Here is a 19,113-nt window from a genome sequence, read left to right as displayed (position 1 = left end):
TCAAATGGCTGAAAGGCACTTAAGGAATTGCTCAACATTCTTAGCCATCAGGGAAATGCAAATCTAAACAGCTCTGAGATACCATCTTACTCCTGTCAGAATGGCTAAAATCAAAAACACCAATGACATTTTATGCTGGAGAGGATGTGGAGAAAGAGGAACACTCCTCCACTGCTGGTAGGAGTGTAAACTCTTACAGTCACTTTGGAAATCAGTATAGAGATTACTCAGGAAAATGGGAATCAGTCTACCTCAAGACCCAGCAATTCTACCCTTAGGCATATACCCATAGGATGCACATTCATACAACAAGGACATCTGTTCCACTATGTTCATAGCAGCATTATTTGTAACAGCCAGAACCTGGAAACAACCTAGGTGCCCCTCAACTGAAGAATGGATAAAGAAAATGTGGTACATTTACACAATGGACCACCCCTGAGCAGTAAAAAACAATGACATCTTGAAATTCACAGGCAAATGGATGCCTCTAGAAGAAACCATCCTGAGTGAGGTAACCCAGACAAAGAAAGACAAACATAGCATGTAGTCACGCATACATGGATATTAGACACCGAGCAAAGGATAACCAGCCTACAATCCACAACCCCAGAGAAGCTAGGAAACAAGGAGGACCCTAAAATAGGTATATATGGATCCAGTAGGAAGGAGAAAAGGACACGATCTCCTGAGCAAACTGGGAGCGTGGGGGAGGGGGAGGAAAGTAGAAGAAAGGAGAAGGGGAGGAGAAAATGAGGGATCAGGAAGGTCGAGTTGGGGGAAGAACAGAGAAGGAGAGCAAGGAAAGAGAGACCTTAATAGAGGAAGCCATGGTGAGCTTAATGAGAAACCTGGCACTAGGGAAATTCTCAGGAATTCACAATGATGACCCCAACTAAGAATCTAAGCAATAGTGGAGAGGCTACCTTAAATGCCCTTCCCCTATAATGAGATTGATGACTATCTTAAATGCCATCCTAGCACCTTCATCCAGCCACTGATGGAAGCAGAAGCAGAGATTCACAGCTGAGCACTGAGCTAAACTCCTGGAATCCAGTTGCAGAGATGGAGGAGTGATGAACAAAGGGGTCAAGACCACGCTGGGGAAACCCACAGAAACAGATGACCTGAACAAGGGGGAGCTCACGGACCCCAGACTGACAGCTGGGAAACCAGCATATGATGGGCCCAGACTCCCTGAACATGGGTGTCAGTTGGGGGGCCTGGGCAGTCTATGGGGCCACCAGCAGTGGAACCTGTATTTATTCCTAGTGGACTTTTGGGGCCCATCCCCTATGGATGGATACTCTCTCAGCCTAGAAACATGTGGGGGGGGCTTGGTTTTGTCCCAAATGATGTGACAGACTTTGATGATTCCCCTTGGGAGGCCTCACCCTCTCTGAGGAGTGGATGGGGTGGGATGGGGAGATGGTGGGGGAGATGTGAGGATGGGATGGACAGGAAACTGGGATTGATGTGTAAAATAAGATTGTTTTTCATTTAAATTAAAAAAGAACGAAAAGTATGTGCAAATCTCCAGGTAGACCACACTCAGTTCATATGCAGCTGGATGCTCTATGAGCAAGGTCTCCTTCTCTTCCCCTTTCTCACTAACCACTCTAAGAAGCCCCTCTCTAACATCCCTTTAGGAGTTTTTAACCTGCGGCAGAAAATGAAAGGCAATTCACTTCCCTCTTCCCGCCATTTCCCTATCACATATTTTCACTTGCTCACTTAACCTACTTGCATTCCAAGTCTAAGTAATGGTGGCCGGCTGGCTCCAGAGAACGATGCAGGTGTGGAAAGACACAGAGTACTGTGCCCTTGCTGCTTTCGGTGAATTCCAAAATTCTGACTCTAAAACACCCGAAGAAAAAGAGAGAAACAATGGAAAGGTTTTTATTTCCAAACTAGTGAAGAACAGCCAGAGTGAGGGGCGAACCTGGGTTCACGGGAGGCCCCCATGCAGCCTGTGTGCACTTACTTGTGTGAGACACGCACCACAGGACCGCTTTGCTCACTAGCAGTTTCTGATTGTTCTACACACACCAGCAAAACCTTTGAATAGAAGGGAAATTAGTAGAGCGACAGTAAAGAAAGGGGGAGATATCGCAACAGTGCTTTTCAGGGACTCACACGTAAAGATTATCCAAATTAAGGTGTGCACATCCAAGCATTTCTCAAGATCTCTCAGTAAAAAACAAACGAGGAAGAGTTACAGTAATGACTTCCCAGCAGCTTCGGCCCGGGGACTTTTAATGCCGACTGTCGCACGGATCCCAGTCACCCCATTATTTTGGAAGTTCCTCTTCTCTCGCCCTGGGGTAGGGCACAGAAGGAAAATTATGTAAGAAACTGAGGCGTGGAAAGGCTCAAACATGTGTTCTGGGCACAACTGTGCTTCCGATGCCTACCCTGGAGAAGGCAGTGGGTAGCCATTCCCCTGACAGTCAGAATATCAACATCGCAGAGGCGGAGTCGTTCCAGCTTCTTCAGCCTTGGTTTCTAGAAATTCTGTCTCCTCATCTCCTAAAAGGACAGAAGACACAGCACTGGGAACCGGCCGATCGATACCCCACCCCTTCCTTGCTAGGCAGTACCTCCGCCCAGACCTAACGGGTCTCCCCGGCCCATGGTAGCGCGTGACAGTGCGGATGGGGGCCTTGTCCTCTCAGACAGGCCACGCTCCACTGTTGCTAATGCTACACAGAGTCGCCCCACTTAACGAGACTGACCTTCCTACTGACTCTCGGCAATACTGTTTCACGGGCGCAACCATCTTGGATACGCCCCCTTACGTCAAGACACTGCGTGAGTTCATGACCCCCAACCTGCCCGTTTGGCCCACAAACCGGAAGTCCCGCCCCGCGGCCTCGCTCTCGGTGCTCCGGCCGACTCTGGAGCCGGATTTCCACCGTGGTTCCACCGGTATTCCAATGACGGGGCAGAGACCACAACCAGGACCTAACTTGCTCACGCCCTCGCCCGCCGGCAGCGCCGCACTCTCATACTCGAACATAGGGACACGCCCAGGTTAACTCTCGGTTCCGTCCACGTCACCAGCCCGCCCATCCGTAGCCACGCCTTCACGGCGCAATGGAACCTAGGCCACGCCTCTTCCCCTGGGCTGTACCACCTGCCTCCCCTTCCAGGGGGAGCCGTTTCCACGGTACCCAAGCCTGGCTGGTTTAAGTCACGTCACCCCCCAGGATTCTCTTTGAGGGCCCTCTTCCTGCGCTTGCGTATTTGTCTGTGCTACATTCTGGACACCTCTTTAAGTTTGTCACCCTGTACAAATGACTCCTTTGATTTTGGTAACATTCGTTAACTTTCATCTTCCAGAAATGACTTGAAGCAGCCTAGTAAAATGTACACAACATTCTACAAGAGAAATATTTTAAGGAATTGGAGGGAAAATTCTTTGAGGGAGAATAACTAGGGTATCCAATTGCAAGCCATCAGACATAAAACAGGTCCTGAAGGTGGACAGTAGGTGAGGTTCTAAGATTCTAGAAGGCCACAGAACAGAGGAAATGACAATTATTTTAAGATTTTACAATATTCATAAAAGCCAATCTTGATTTGGGTTTTGAAAAGCATACTTCTTAACTCTTTCCCTGAGGGAAATATCTGATTCCTTGGTGGGGACTAGGAGCTAGACCGATTCCCTGATAGGCAGAAAGACAGGAAAAGGGACCACGACTAGATAATAATGATGGTGGCTTTTTCCTTACCCTCCTGACTACAGACAAAAGACTGGCAGGTTAAAACAATGGCCCGAAGGTGAATGTCTGTGAGTTGGGGCCAACCTAGTCTACTTAGTGTGCTCCAGGCCAGCCAAGACTATAGGGAGAGACCCTGTCTCCAGGGGGTAAAAAGGACCCTTCCAGTCCTACAAGATAAGGCCAAACAAGAACATGCTTGCCCCAGACTTGTGGACCTATCAGCCTCCCTGCCTTTGTTCAAATGGACCATCCCTAATTTGGGGGAGGAAGACCCCCTCAAAAGACCCTTAAAAATTCCAGCCTCCAAACAGACACTGGGCTTCAGCTTTCCAAGTCTTTTGCTCTGTGTGCTTCTCTCTCTCTCTCTCTCTCTCTCTCTCTCTCTCTCTCTCTCTCTCTCTCTCTCTCTCTCTCTCCCTCCCTCCCCTCCCTCCCTCCCTCATTTTGAATGACTCAATACAAATCTCAGATTTTCAGGAAAAGCTGGTCTGTTGAGACCTATCTGCTTTCTTAAAGTCTTCATTTAGTTGTGACATTTCAAAAGAGTGATTCCATTTTGCTATGGCATTGCTCCTGGTGCCTGATGGGGGTTCTACATTCAAAACAGTGGGCCTCCACAAACCTTGTTCAACACAGCTGAGCAACAATGGAAACAGATGCACATATAGGACAAAATGCCAGTTAAGTCTTGCTTTTTTAAAAAAGATTTATTTATTATGTATACAATGTTCTACCTGCTTATATGCCTACACACCAGAAGAGGGCACCAGATCTCATTCTAGATGGTTGTGAACCACCATGTGGTTGCTGGCAATTGAACTCAGGACCTCTGGAAGAGCAGCCAGTGCTCTTAAGCTCTGAGCCATCTCTCCAGTCCCCTAAATTTTTTGGTTTTCCAAGACAGGGTTTCTCTTTGTAGCTATGTAGACCAGGTTGTCCTTGAACTCACAGAGATCTGTCTTCATCTGCCTTCCAAGTGCTGGGAATAAAAGGCGTGCGCCACCCCCCATCCTCCACCCCCCTTAAGTCTTGCTTTTACTAGATGGAATTCATTATAACATCTCCATTCCCAAGAGAAGACACAAGTTCATTGAAGAAATTGTCCTTTAAATTCTTGTAAAGCTGGACATGGTGGCCCATATCTTTAGTTCCCGCACTTGGGAGGCCAGCCTCCTGTCTATATAGTGAGATCCAGGACAGCCAGGGCTACATAGAGAGACCTTGCATTTATTTGTTTTGTTGTTTTTGAAACAGGATTTCTTTGTATAGCCCTAACTGTTCTGGAACTAGCTCTGTAGATCGGACTGGTTTCAAACTCATAGGGATATGCCTGCCTCAGCCTCTCAAGTGCTGGGACTAAAGGCATGCACCACTACTGCCTGGCTGAGAACTTGGTTTTAAAAATCCTACCTTAGAAAAGTTGTCAGAATTTTATTTACTTGGTTTCTCTGAATTAATTTTTATTTCCAAGCAGTAGTGATTAACTTTCTCTGACTAACAAAAATGTTAACCTGTGAAAAAAATAAGGCAAAGTTCATCACGATTATAGTTATTTATTAACTTACAAAATTTGATGAGCTTTTATTACCATCCTCGTATTTGACTTCCTCACCTTAAAATGAGCATGGGACCAGACTCTGGGTAGGCCCCACACCCAGTAGTGATTATCCAAAACAAAATGGATTCCATGTGTTTGGTTTTTGTTTTGTTTGTTTTGATTTTCATTTTTGTTTGAGGTTTTTGGAGAGATAAAGAGAGAGACATACACACCACACACAGAGAGAGACAGAGAAGAGAGAGAGAGGAAAGGAGGGAGGGAAGGAGAGAGAAGCATAAAGTTGGATGGTTAGGGAAGTGAGGAGAATCTGGGAGGAATTGGGGGTGAAGAAAGAATATGATAAAAAAAATTGGATAACCAGGTGGTGGTGGTGAATGCCTTTAATTCCAGCACTCAAGAGGCAGAGGCAGGCAGATCTGTGAGTTTGAGGACAGCTTGATTTGCTTAGCAAGTTCCAGGTCAGCCAGCGCTACATAGTGAGACCTTGTCTCAAAAAGAAAAGAAAGAGAAAATGGCTAAATCAAAATAGAATATTTTGCAAAATGGACAGAAATATCTTGGTTCCCCATGTGTCTTAATTTAAAGAGAATAAAATCATTCAGTAGTGACAATGAAACAGATTTTAAAGGGACACAAGTCCTCCTTACCTTTTGGATTATTGTGGGTAAATGGAACCTTCCTAACCACATGTACTTTTACAATATTAGTGAGTTTTAAAAGCATCTTATGCTGAGTGGTGGTGGCACACACCTTTCATCTCAGCACCCAGGAGGCAGAGGCAGTTGAACCTCTTTGAGTTCTACATAGCAAGTAGACTGGAGAGGTGACTTGCAGTTAGGAGTGTTCTTGCAGAGCACCAGATCTGATTACTTAGAATTGCCTGTAATTCCAGATCCAAGGGAACTCTAATTTGTTCTCCGTGGGCACTTGCTCTCAGGTGCATACACCCACACACAGACACATGCAGCAAACATCGTTATACATAAAAGAAATAATTCCAAGAGTGCTATAGGACAAACTATCAATGCTAAAGCTAAAGTTGAAATCACAGTTTAAGAGTTTAAATAATGTTCCAGGTGTGGTGGCACTTTAATCCCAGCACTCAGGAAGCAGAGGCAAGTGATCTCTCTGAGTTCAAGACCAGCCTGGTCTACACAGTGGGTTCCAAGACAGCTAGGGCTAGGACAAAAAAACAGCATCCTGCGGATTCAGAAGAACAACAGACACATTTCCATTTTGTGTCATCTCATATTTTATTTACTTCTGAGCAGGAGATCAATAGTTACATACCCAGAAATTGCTGTGGTACAAAAAAACCATGGAGAGATCAATGTATCTTTCCTGTCTCAGGATATTGGTTGTCCCTTTAAAAGCTTCCAGCAACAATAAACTAAAACTTTCCTTGATATTATCTATACTCTAAACATTTGGAACTAAATTGTGATATGCCATGATTGAAATTCTTTTACTGGTCATCATTATAACAGTGACTAAGAAGTTATTGAAACTGCCAAGTTAAACAGATAAGAATCCTTTGGAAATTTGCTGATTAAAATTCATATATCAATCTGGATCAGGTGGTACAGGCCTGGTATCTTAGCTACTTGGGAGATCCAATTTGTTTTAAAAGATTTATTTATTTATCATGTATATACTGTCCAGCCTGCATGTATGCCTGCAGGCCAGAAGAGGGCACCAGATCTAATTTTAGATGGTGTTGAGATACCATGTGATTGCTGGGAATTAAACTCAAGACCTCTTAACCTCTGATTCATCTTTCCAGCCCAGGAAGATCAAAGTTTAAGGACTGCCTGACTACAGAGCAAGTTCGGAGTCAGTCTGGGTAACTTAATGAGACCCATTTCGAAATATGAAATTAAGAGAGTATTGGGTATGTAAATGGCAGAGCATTTGCCTAGCATGTATGAGTTCCTGTGTTTGATCCCAGCACTGCAAAAATAGATAGATAGATAGACAGACAGACAGACAGAGATTCTCAAGAGAAGGTGAGGTGACACTCAGGTAAAGGTAACTGCTGCCAAATCCAATGACTTAAGTTTGATCCCTGGAGCCTGTGCATAGTGGAAGAAGACAACAGTTAACTCCTAAAAGTTGTTCTCTGACCTACATATGCACCCCATGGCATATACACATGTGTATACATGCACACGAATTAGGTAAATAAATGTAACAATAGAATAATTGTAACTGAAATGAACACCAAATCTGTGCAAAGTTTTGAAAACTGCAAAAGATATATTTAGAAGCAAGAACCTTGGTATGTAATTCTGCTTCTCTTGTATTTTATTGAGATCTTTATCAAGCTACTTAATAACAAGTTTGTTTTTAACACTTTCACTGTGACAAGTAACTTGTGGCCCTTCACATTATTGGTAGTATCTCCTATTTGACATTTGTGCTTTTGTCTTTTTATTTGTGTGAAAGGACCTATAGAAGTCTATAATATAAATGGCTCCATTTTGGATTGCTGTAGCTGGGTATTTCTTTGAACTGCCAGCTCCCAAATAGTGATATGGAGACTTCTTATTAATTATGAAAGCTTGATCTTAGTTTAGGCTTGTTCCCAAGCTACGTCATGGCACGTGTGTCATTACCTCTCCTCAGTACTGTACATCTGACTTCCTCCTTGTCTCTATTGCTAATCCATCATGTCTGGGGTTCTTCCCAGAGTTCCTAGCTCTTCCTGTAAATCTCACCTATCTTACCCTGCCTAACTATTGGCTGTTCATCTATTTATTAACACAATCAGAAAGTGGCTTAGGCAGGTGAGGTAAAACAGACACATCTTCACAGATGGTGATCAAATATCCCGCAACAGATTGCTAATTCTGCTTTGCTGGAGAAAACACTTTTTTAAGATAATTATTGGGGCTGGACATTGGTGGCACACACCTTTAGTCCCAGCACTTGGGAGGCAGAGGCACGTAGATCTCTGTGAGTTCGAGATCACTCTGATCTACAAGAGCTAGCCTCTGGACTGTCTCCAAAGTCACACAAACTCTGTCTCGAAAAACCAAACAAACAAACAAAAAACCACCACCGACAACAAAAAGATAATTATTGGGATAGAGAGAAAAATTAAAACTGCACTTGTAAGTTAAAAATTATTCATTTTTATTTTATGTGCACGAGTACATGGCTGTCTGTATGGTATGTAAGTGTACCATGTAAAGGCCAGGAGAGGGCACTCCAACTCCAGCAACTTGTGTTAAAGACGGTTGTGAGTTGCCATGTTGTTGCTAGGAACTGAACCTGGGTGCTTTAGAGATCCACCTACCTCTGCCTCCCAGTGCTGGGTTTAAAGACATTCATCACCATGCCCAGCTTCAGCCAGTGTTCTTATTTGATGAGCTATCTCTCCAGCCCCAACTTCAAAGTTTTTGGAAATAAAGTCAGATCAGTAGAGACTGGAGAAATACCTCATCAGTTAAGAACACAGGCTGCTCTTCTGGAGGACACCTGTGTCACAAAAATCTGTAACTCTAGTTCCAGGAGATCGGCCACCTTCTTTTGGCCTCTACAGGCCCTAAATTCACATGGTGCACAAACATACATTCAGGCAAAACACCCACATATACAAAATAATCATATGAAATTTGAAAAACTAAAAAGGAATGTAATCAGTATGTCTTATGTCATGTAGCTAGAATAATACTCCAAGGATATTGATAATCTTAAATTTTTGTAATCATTATGAACTGAGAAAGATTAAAAATAAATGAATCTATTAACCAATTCAAGAATTACAAAAATAAGAAAATATATAATGGTCAAAGAAATAAGGACTTAACAAATTATACACTACTAATAAATAAAAAATCAAAATGGAATTGAAAACTAGATCTATGATATTGTTCTTTCTCAAAATACAACATGAATAGGTAAATCTCTGTCAAGTTCAATGGAAAACAGGAGAAATTGATACACACAGTAAAAAGCATAAATGGGATATATTACTTAGGCCTAGTGGTGCTGATCTGTAATGCCAGTTACTTAGGAGGCTGAGGCAGGAGAAATAAAAGTTCAAGGACTGAATGGTTTACATAATGAGTTCAAGGCCAGCCTGGACAAGTTAGTGGGACCCTGTCTCAAGTTAAAAATAAATGTAAAAAAAGGAAAAAGAGAGGCCATACACTTTTAATTCTAGCACCCAGGAGGCAAAGGCAGGTGGGTTTCTGTGAGTTCAAGATCCTCCTGGTCTACATAGTGAATTCCAGGCCAGCCAGAACTACACAGTGAGTCTGTATTCCAATAAATAAATAAAGAAAGAAACAAATATAAAATTTGAAAAAAAGGAGATAGAATAGAGCTCAGTGGTAGAAACATAAGGAAGTGTTAGAAGTCTTATCATTTTCAAGATGGTGTTGTAAGGGCAAAGAGGAAAGTATTTTAAGCATTGGTACTTGAGAACATGATCTACACAGAAAATAAGCTAAAAACAAAACCAAACAAAGCCTGCTGGGGAGAGTGACTGGAGAGGTGACTTGCAGTTAGGAGTGTTCTTGCAGAGCACCAGATCTGATTACTTAGAACTGCCTGTAACACCAGATCCAAGGGAACTCTAATTTGTTCTCCGTGGGCACTTGCTCTCAGGTGCATACACCCACACACAGACACATGCAGCAAACATCGTTATACATAAAAGAAATAATTCCAAGAGTGCTATAGGACAAACTATCAATGCTAAAGCTAAAGTTGAAATCACAGTTTAAGAGTTTAAATAATGTTCCAGGTGTGGTGGCACTTTAATCCCAGCACTCAGGAAGCAGAGGCAAGTGATCTCTCTGAGTACAAGACCAGCCTGGTCTGCACAGTGGGTTCCAAGACAGCTAGGGCTATGTAGTCAAAAAACAAAGACTTTCATTTTGGTGGATGTGACAGCATACACCTTTATGCTTTTAATCCCAGCACTCAAGAGGCAGAGACAAGCGGATCTCTATGCGTTCAAGACTAGTCTGGTCTACAAAGTGAGTTCCAGGACAGCCAGCGCTACATAGTGAGACCCTGTCTCAAAACAAACAAACAAAAAAGAGTTTAAATAATGCAAAGAAGTGTATTAATTAATACAACAGCTGATATAACCCTATTATCACAACAGGCTTATAGATAATGAAAAGGCAGCCGATTAAAATATAATGTCAGTTACTGATAGGCTGGCAAGATGGCTTACTAGGTAAAGGTGTCTGTTGTGCAAGGCTGAAGACCTGAATTTGGATGGAAGGAAATGGATACTGAAAGTTTTTCTCTGATCTCCAAGGCCATGTGCTCTGCCCGCCCCCATAATAAATAAAAAGTAAAAATAAAACAAGAGCAAACAAAACCTTGGGGGCCAGTAAGACAGCTCTCAGCACGGAAAGGCACTTGCTAAGCAAGCCTGTAGACCTGAGTTTTATCCTCAGAATCCATGTAAAGTTGAAAGGAGAGCACTGACTCCACAAAGTTATGCTCTGATCTTCACATGTATACCATGACACTGTATACGTGTACCTCCACACACAATAATAATAATAAATACAGCAATTTTTGAGACTGAAAAGATTACTTGGTGGGTTAGAGCACTTATTGTCTGAGCATGAGTACTTATGTTCAAATCCTCAGAATCAATATAAGAAGCCTGGCATGAGTGTACACACAAACCTGTGTCCCCAGCAGTGTGGTGGGGGCAAAGACAGGAGGAGCATTGGGGTTTGCTGACTAGCAGCCTGTCTCGGGTCAGACAGAGTCCATCTCAAGTGGTAAGACAGAGAGCAATGGAAGACACCCTACATTCATCCCTGGAATTCATGAAACCACACACATGTACCTACTAACACACGTGAACTCACTCATACAAATACGTAAAAATACAAAAAAGGAAGAATATTCTTTGCTATTTAGAGGTAAAAAGTTACCGTTATTCCATGAAGCATCGTTTTTCATGCAACCCGCCAGATTCTGTGGAATAAATAGTAGCCTTCCTTTAAGGGTAGAGGAAGACAAGGTTCATATTCAAGTTCCAACATCACGCCACCTTGTTCTGATTGTGCCACTGTAATGAGTCAAAAAACATTTCATAAGAACATACAAGACCCACAGCTGTTGGTACAGTGATGCATCCTTGTAATTGAAGCACTTGGAAGTTGGAAGCTGGAGAATACAAAGTTCAAGGTCATACTTGGTTATTCAGTGAGTTTGGGAGCAACCTGGGCTACATGACATCCTGTCTCAAAAAAAAAGGTTCAAATATAAGTAAAATGTGTGTCATTTATTAAAATACATCAGCATTGCCGGGCAGTGGTGGCGCACGCCTTTAATCCCAGCACTTGGGAGGCAGAGGCAGGCGGATCTCTGTGAGCTCCAGGCCGGGCTGGACCGACAGCCTCCAAAACAATACAGAGAAACCCTGTCTCGTAAAACCAAAAAAAAATCAGCATTAGTCATTAATACTGGTGATATTATGTGTATTTAAATCTTTCTTTTTGCTTCTCCATATTTTCTTCTTTTTATTATTTTATGTGTATGAGTGTTTTGCCTGCATGTTTGTCTGTATACCAGGTGTGTACAATGCAGTGCCATCGGGTATATATATATATATACATGAGACAAAAAGATCACTGAGAAACAATAACAGTTCAGAGAAGACAAGTTTTTCTCTTTGGAAATGAATGCTGTGCACTGGATGAGACTCAATATTTTATTTTTTGTTTTTTTATTTTTGAGACCAGGGTTTCTCTGTATAACAGTCCTGGTTGTCCTGGAACTCACTGTGTAGACCAGGCTGGCTTCCAACTCACTGAGATCCACCTGTCTCTGCCTCCCAAGTGCTGGGTGTGTGCCACCATTGCCCGACTGCGATCCTAGTCACATCCATGCACGAGTATATGTGAACTTATTACTTTTATGAAGTACAAGACTAAAGGCAAAATGAATCAGATGTCTGTGTGTCTAACACAGGGCCTGTGTGCCCTGATCGAAACCTCTGTTAAATCTCTATCTCCGTGTGTATTGACTTTTCCTTCTCAAGATAACTTCATCTATTTTTTTCAGGGTGGGAGTAGTGAGGTCATCACTTTCCTTAGGGAAATTTCCATGACATCTAACAGTGACATTGCTAGAATGACTGGACCAGCTGCCTTTCACTCTGGGACAGCTTTTCCCCTCTCAGGGTCCTTGGTGCCAAGGTGGAGGAGAGGGTAAAAGCCTTCCTTGGGTGGGTTGAGCTAACAGAAAGGGGACATCTCCAACAAAATCCCACGCTTTATTATGTCTCTCAAAGTGCTACAGAAGTGACCTGTTCATAGCTCCCACTTTGATGCTTTAAACCCAAATGTCCTATTTGACATCGGAGCCATGCACTCTATTCCTTCCATTTGTGATTTTCCAGGAAGGAAGTGCCAGAAAGGGAGAGAGGAAAGCCCAGGCATAGACGACAGGGGACTTCTATTGGCATTGTTGGTGGGATGCCCACCTGGGAAGAGCTTTTTATCCCTAGTATCTCAATCCTCAGAGTATCTCAGGGCTTGGTTGTAATTTCAGTCTTTTCCTATTAGGTCTAGAGCTTGCCCTAATAGGACATGACCTATTGGAGGCATACCGGCTCAGTATGATGGTGACAGGGGTCAAGGTAGGTCAGAGTAGTTGGGAAAGGGACAGCCATTCCACTCATACCATTGCTTCCAGCGACTTTAATACTCAGTCCTCTGGTGCCTTATGTGTGAGATGATTGTCACCACTGTGAGGATTTGAGAAATAATACAGGGAGACTAGGTCACAGTAAGCCGCTCTTAGTTAAATAGTTGCACTGAAGAATGTAGTCACTAGCACCATGTAGCAACTTAAACCCAAGTAAATTATAGTTTCTTAGCAGTTCTAGCCCCCTTTAAAGAGGTTAGTATTCACTTGTACCTAGTGGTACCAGGACAGATTATTTTCAGTGGTCACATCATCATCATAATCATCATCTTCTTCTTCTTCTCCATCATCTTCATCATCACCATCCAGTGATCATCATATTGGCCAACATATCATTCATGTTGAGCTTCAGACAACAGCCAGGCATCCTTAGGGTTCAACAGAACCGTCTCCTTTTTGGAAACTGTTTACCAAGCAACATGTCTAGGAAAGTGTGCCCCTTTCTCACCAGAGATGAAAAGGAGTTGCATTTGTTTCCCAAATAGGATAGTCTATGTGTGAATCAGAAAGGGCACAAAGTTTATGCCAAAGAACACCTCCAAGAGGACTCGGAGCTCTCCACCATGAGCTTACAACTACGGGAGGTGTGGGGATGGGTTCTGATTATGTCAGCAAAGGAAACATTCTTCTGAGGTAGTGTTTGGGGAAAAAACAACTAACCGGTTTCCCAAATAGATTTTCGTAAATAACTGACAGGAGATGGTCCGCGTCTATGGAAGTATTAACCCAGCTGATGAGTGTTAATTATTAAACCTTTTAGATGGTGGCTCGCTGATTTCTCTGCTACCCTAATCCGGGTCACAGAATAGTTAAAGCAGCTTTAAGTGGTGAGTGGATTTTTTTCTCAGTTGGTCTTCTATTTTCGACTCTGAAAGAATGTTGTGGCCGCTCTTTTTCCTGGTGACTACAATTCATGCTGAACTCTGTCATCCAGGTATGTAGCCTTGAAACTTAAAAAGTAAATTAACAGTTTCCTAAATGCTTTCAAAGTCATTGAGTGAAAAACAACCAAACAATTTTTTTCTAAGTCTTTAGACATGTAGATTGAAAGTTGAACCTATGAATCTTAGGAATTTGAAAGAAAAATGCAACAAATAATTTAATATGATTTCCACCAAAGTTTCAGGGGTACTGGGACAGATTAATTATAGTTCTTTGTTATGTTCATGGGCTGTATTAAACATTAGGATTTATCAGGCCCTGTTTTCTCAGTTTATCCTAATTTTCTGCTCTTTGTTGGTGTTGTTTTTTCTCTGGCAGATGCAGAAAATGCCTTTAAAGTAAGACTTAGCATCAGAACCGCTCTTGGAGATAAAGCAGTAAGTGAACACCTGCCGGTTCATTTCTGATTCTGTTTTCTACTAGCTCCGGGCTTTCTCTAATAACTGGTTTCTCTGCATAGTGACCTTATCTCGAGTCTTTGAGTCTGATCTTTTCCCCAAGCTAGATTACAGTAAAATGGGACTCACTGATAGAATGGATTTTCTTATAGTGCTTGATCAGTAGTGAGTGACTGAAAGTGGGGGGTGGGGTGGGAATGGTGTTGCATAAAACAGGTTTGAACACTTGAACCTCTCAATCCAGTAACGTGGAGCAAAGGGGTCTGAATGGTGTGATATAGGTGTATTATGTCTAGGTTAAGTCTTCTTCTCACCATTGTGGGTGTTTTAATTTTACCAACCTGTTTGTTAGTCATCAAAAAGAAAGATAGGTGCTACCAACAAAGAAATAGTTAACAGTACAAAAATGTCCAGTTCCTATGCAAAGCTTCCATTCCTCCCAGCTATGAAAGTGACAGTATGAAGATTGTGCTTATGAAAGTTAAAAATCCTCACAGAGCCTATAAGGGGTGGAAGAATAGAAATATTGAATTAAGAAGATGATATGACCTAATTCTAGTGTCAGTTTCTCCATGTGGTCTGTATTTTGTTTTAACCTAGTAGGTGATATTAATGTCTCATACTACAAACTAACAAATCCCAGACAGCTAAAGGAATTCAGAGGTATTCTATTTGCTGACCAATCAGTTGCCTTATTTTTCATTATTCATCTGATAAGTAACAATTGTTATGATAGCAAACATTTATTAAGACATTGCTTTACTTTCTAGTGAGAACTCTCCTAAGTAATTGACTCCTAACAGCTTATTGAACCCTTACCCTCTTGAGTACATGTGTGCCAGTTCTCATAGAATGAGTGAGAGAACACAGGTTCAAAGACATGTGATGTGACTCTTTGACAATCACAAGCCAGTAACTGGCAGAAGTGAGATTCAAACCTAGTCAGTTTGGCTGCAGGGACCCTGCTCCCTACCAGTGTATAAGATCTCTTATACCAGGATCCTTAGAGTTGGCTGCATGCTGGGATTGCAATGGCAGCTAACACTGGGCTTGTCTGTGCCCTGCAGACCTTATAATAGTGAGGGAATCACTCGTTTATTAAATACTCAGCAAACATGCCATCTTGAGAAGTATTACAGGAAGGAAAGGTGTACAGGGGCTCTGGCCTTAGCAGAAACCTCAGTACCAGATACTTCTGCAATGCCTAAAGTAGCCACGAACAGACATGAGAGGAGAGAAGAAGGAATGGCAGAGGGCCATCACATATGAACATAGCAATTATCACAAGAAGGAGCTTAGTGAGAATGAAGGACAGGAGGTCAATGTCTGGACAGCCTGAGCTGGACTTGAGTACGCAGAAGAAGCTGACGCTGTTTCAAGCCTGAGAAGGGAGGAGGAGAGAAGCATTCCTAGCACTCGTGTGGGGATTAGCCTTTATCAGGAAAGAAATGTCTAACACTCGAGTGGAGGAAGAGGATGGGATGTGTGTCGGTGGCGGAAGTTTTGTTTCTTTGTCTTAGTAGGAGTGAGTTTAAATTGATAAGCTGAGACATTATCTCTAAATTATGAAAGCAGGGTTAGGGATTTAGCTTAGTGGTAGTTGCTTGCCAAGCAAGAGAAAGGCCCCAGGTTCAGTCTTCAGCTCTGTGGGATGGAGGGACTATAAAACCCAGAGAGTCAAGGTGGCAGGGAAAGTGTTTGATTGGGGGAGGGGGATGTAGGAGGTTTGAAGCTGCCTAGGATTGTCTTGAGACAAAGAACTTATGTAGAACTCTAAGAGGTGAGCAGGTAATCTGGGGGTAGGGCATCATGAATTTATAATTAAACAACAAGTCTTGTTTTATGACTTTCAATCATTCAACTAAAATATGAGGTGACAGTGTCTTTGGATATAGGCAGAAAGTAAAGTTACCCAGGATCTTGAGTCCTTGGTATAACTGTTACTGAAATGAGGAAACAAGGAATCTGAGATGACAGGTTCACATATGTAGCTAATATGTACCATGTGGTCTGTGAAGTCACAAGTGGGCTCTAATGATACATTCAGTTTCATATACTTAGGTGTCTATAGGCCAAGTATCTAGACCACAGTTATGTAAAGTGCTATGAGCCCTCTTGTTCATGTCTCTTCTGAATGCTCTTTTGCTCTGAGGGTGTTAAGTATGGATTGTAACTCTGAGTAACTCTCTCCTTATCCTTTCTTCAGTTGTACATTTTTTCTAATTACTAGTATGTGTGGCTTGCTTTGCCTGGAAAGTGTCTCTGAAACACTGTGCAAGGCAGAGAGAAACGTGTCATGAGTGATACACAAGCTTTTAGTCTTTTCCTCCTCTCACGTTGGTTCTGTGGGCTCACTACCCAACACAAAGCAGCACTAGTTAGTCCCTTCCTGATCTCAACAGCTGGGAGTTTTACTCCATGGCCTAAACTACACTGCTGCCGACAAAGCTCGTGCTTCCTTTGTAAGAGACACTAAGAAAGCCTCTCCCAAGATCCAAATTGCAATTTAAAGCCATGCTTTGGCAAGTTCTGGCTAGCATTTCATTTTTGTTTGCCACACAGACATTCTCATTTATACCTTCCCCATGTCCACATCCTCACAACAAGGCTTCCCATGTGTGTATAAATGTATACACGTTTGTAGTATTGTATATAAAATTATATGCACATGTAATATATATGTATACTTTTTAAAATTAAGCTTTAGTCTTATTTTGTGTGTGTTTCTCTCTGTGTGTGTTTGTATATGGGTATCTATGGAGATCAGTAGAGTGTGACAGGTTACCCAGAACTGGAGTTACAGGTGATTATGAACCACCTGAAGTGGGTGCTGGGAGCTGAACTCAGGTCCTCAGGAACGACAGTATGTACTCTTATCTGCTGAGCCATCATCTCTCTAGCCTTGTATGTATGATTTTTATTAGACAACGTCTCAATATGCAGTACAAGCTGGCCCGGAACTCTATGAGTACCAGGCTGCCCTTGAGATTGCAATAATTTTCCTAGCTCTCCCACTGGGTCCTAAGGTTATCGTAAGCCTGTGCCATTGCTTGGCAAGTGGGGCAGGCTTTTTGTTGTTGTTGCTGTTTTGTTTCTTTGGTACTGGGGATCAAATTCAGGACCTCATGAATGCAAGGCAAGCATTCTACCAACCAAGCTATTTCTCCAACTCTGATTAAAGTTTTTCTGCTATTTTAACTGTGCCAGTTTTTATTTATGCTTTTTGCTCAATTTTTTATTAGACTATATCATTAAAAAAGTAATGTCAATTGCCTGGTGCACACCTTTAATCCCAGGAGGCAGAGGCAGTCGGATCTCTGTGAGTTTGAGGTCTACAGAGTGAATTCTAGGACAGCCAGGCATCACAGAGAAACCCTGTCTCGAAAAAGAAAAAAAAAAAAAGAAAAAAAGTAACATCTATGTTCTAAAATAGTTAATACTTTTAAAACTTTCATAGTATAATATAAAAGAAAAAGCTAATATGAAGTAGGGAAAAGTGGGGATATTTGAGGACTTGGAAGGAAGAAGGGATAGATTTAATTAAAACACATTACACTCTTGTACAAACTTCTCAGATAATATTTTTTCACATTTACTTTAAAATATTGAAGGAGGGGGCCAGCAAGATGGTCCAGGAGGTGAAGGCACTTGCCATCAAGCCAAATAACCAGAGTTTAATCCTCAGTACCCACCCGCATGGAGGAAGTACCTAACTGACACACTAAATTACCCCAAATTATCTGATTTCTACACTTGTGTGTGTGTGCACACAAAAACATACATGAAGTAAATACGTACAAATGTAGTAAAAATATTTTTTTAAGATTGAAGGAAGGTAGCTGGGCATGATGATATGCATCTGTAGTTCCAGCACTTGGTAGACTGACATGGGTGGATTCCTTAAGTCTGGGAGTTCAAAACCAGCCTGGGCAATATAGTGAGACCATTTCAGAAAAAAGCAAAAACTGGATTGAAAGAGTATTTCAAGACAATGTCTGAGGTTGGCATTAAAATATAACACTTAGCACTTGCACTCGACATAAAAAGAGACTGTTTTCTTCTTGATGGCATTTTGCTGCAGCGATGTTAGGTGTACTGAAAGAAAGGGGAAGAGTAGAAGTGAATGAAGAAAGTTTCAATACTAGTGGTTAACTTATGGGGCCTGGGAGATGGCTCAGTGAGTAAAGAATCTACCATGCAACCATGAAGACCTGAGTTCAGACCACCAGCAGCTCCCTCCACCACCCCCCACACACAAAGCTTAGTGCTGTGGCAGATGTCGCTGGGGGACAAAGACAGAAGGCTCTTGGGGCTTTCTAGCCAGTCAGTATAGACAAAGTGGGAAGTTCCAGGTTCAGAGATCATGTCTCAAAATAAGGTGGAACCTTTAGTTCCAGCACCTGGGAGGCAAAGACGGGCACATTGCTGAGTTGGAGACCAGCCTGGTCTACATGTCTAGTTCCAGGCTAGCCAAGGCTACATATTGAGACCTTGTCTGAAAATATACAAACAAAAAAATGTGGAGTGCTATAAAGAAAGATATTCAACATCTACAACCTCTTGCCTTACTTGTGTGTATGAGCAAGTGTACTTCATACATTCGCACACAAACATGCGCACACACAAACCATATATGCATCCACACAAATAAAATTAAGATATACAGACATTATGAAGGTATTTAGGAAAAAAAGAATATACACTTCTTGTCCAGGGAAGGTCATCAGGAGATACATTTCCTGCTGTTGTTTAGGGTCATCTAGTTTTATTTACAGCTCCTTCCTTACTATGAGAAGAG

At 42.2% G+C, this 19,113-nt stretch overlaps 1 protein-coding gene and 1 long non-coding RNA gene across 6 annotated transcripts in view; one reads left to right on the top strand and one right to left on the bottom strand.

Annotated features, from left to right (window-relative positions):
* The window catches only part of LOC106021469, a 37,605-nt gene extending 34,598 nt beyond the window's left edge, over positions 1-3,007 (bottom strand). For 4 of the 5 annotated variants that reach the window (XR_005876740.1, XR_005876739.1, XR_001196731.3 and 1 more), the window contains exons 1-5: positions 2,736-2,845; positions 2,415-2,529; positions 2,137-2,319; positions 1,985-2,058; positions 1,744-1,857 (exon numbers count right to left, since the gene is read on the bottom strand). This is a non-coding gene — a long non-coding RNA (uncharacterized LOC106021469). The other variant, XR_002383629.2, reaches the window with a different exon arrangement.
* A 10,577-nt stretch (positions 3,008-13,584) lies between these two features.
* Cltrn (collectrin, amino acid transport regulator) overlaps positions 13,585-19,113 on the top strand; it is a 28,515-nt gene continuing 22,986 nt past the window's right edge. Inside the window, exons 1-2 of the mRNA XM_005074211.4 lie at positions 13,585-13,909; positions 14,236-14,294. Coding sequence (XP_005074268.1) covers positions 13,852-13,909; positions 14,236-14,294 — 117 coding nt within the window. The 5' untranslated portion in view covers positions 13,585-13,851. The remainder of the gene's footprint in view (positions 13,910-14,235; positions 14,295-19,113) is intronic.

The sequence above is a fragment of the Mesocricetus auratus genome, unplaced genomic scaffold, assembly GCF_017639785.1.
Source record: "Mesocricetus auratus isolate SY011 unplaced genomic scaffold, BCM_Maur_2.0 Super-Scaffold_100003, whole genome shotgun sequence".
NCBI lineage: Eukaryota > Metazoa > Chordata > Mammalia > Rodentia > Cricetidae > Mesocricetus > Mesocricetus auratus.
This window is presented reverse-complemented; position numbering and strand designations above follow the sequence as displayed.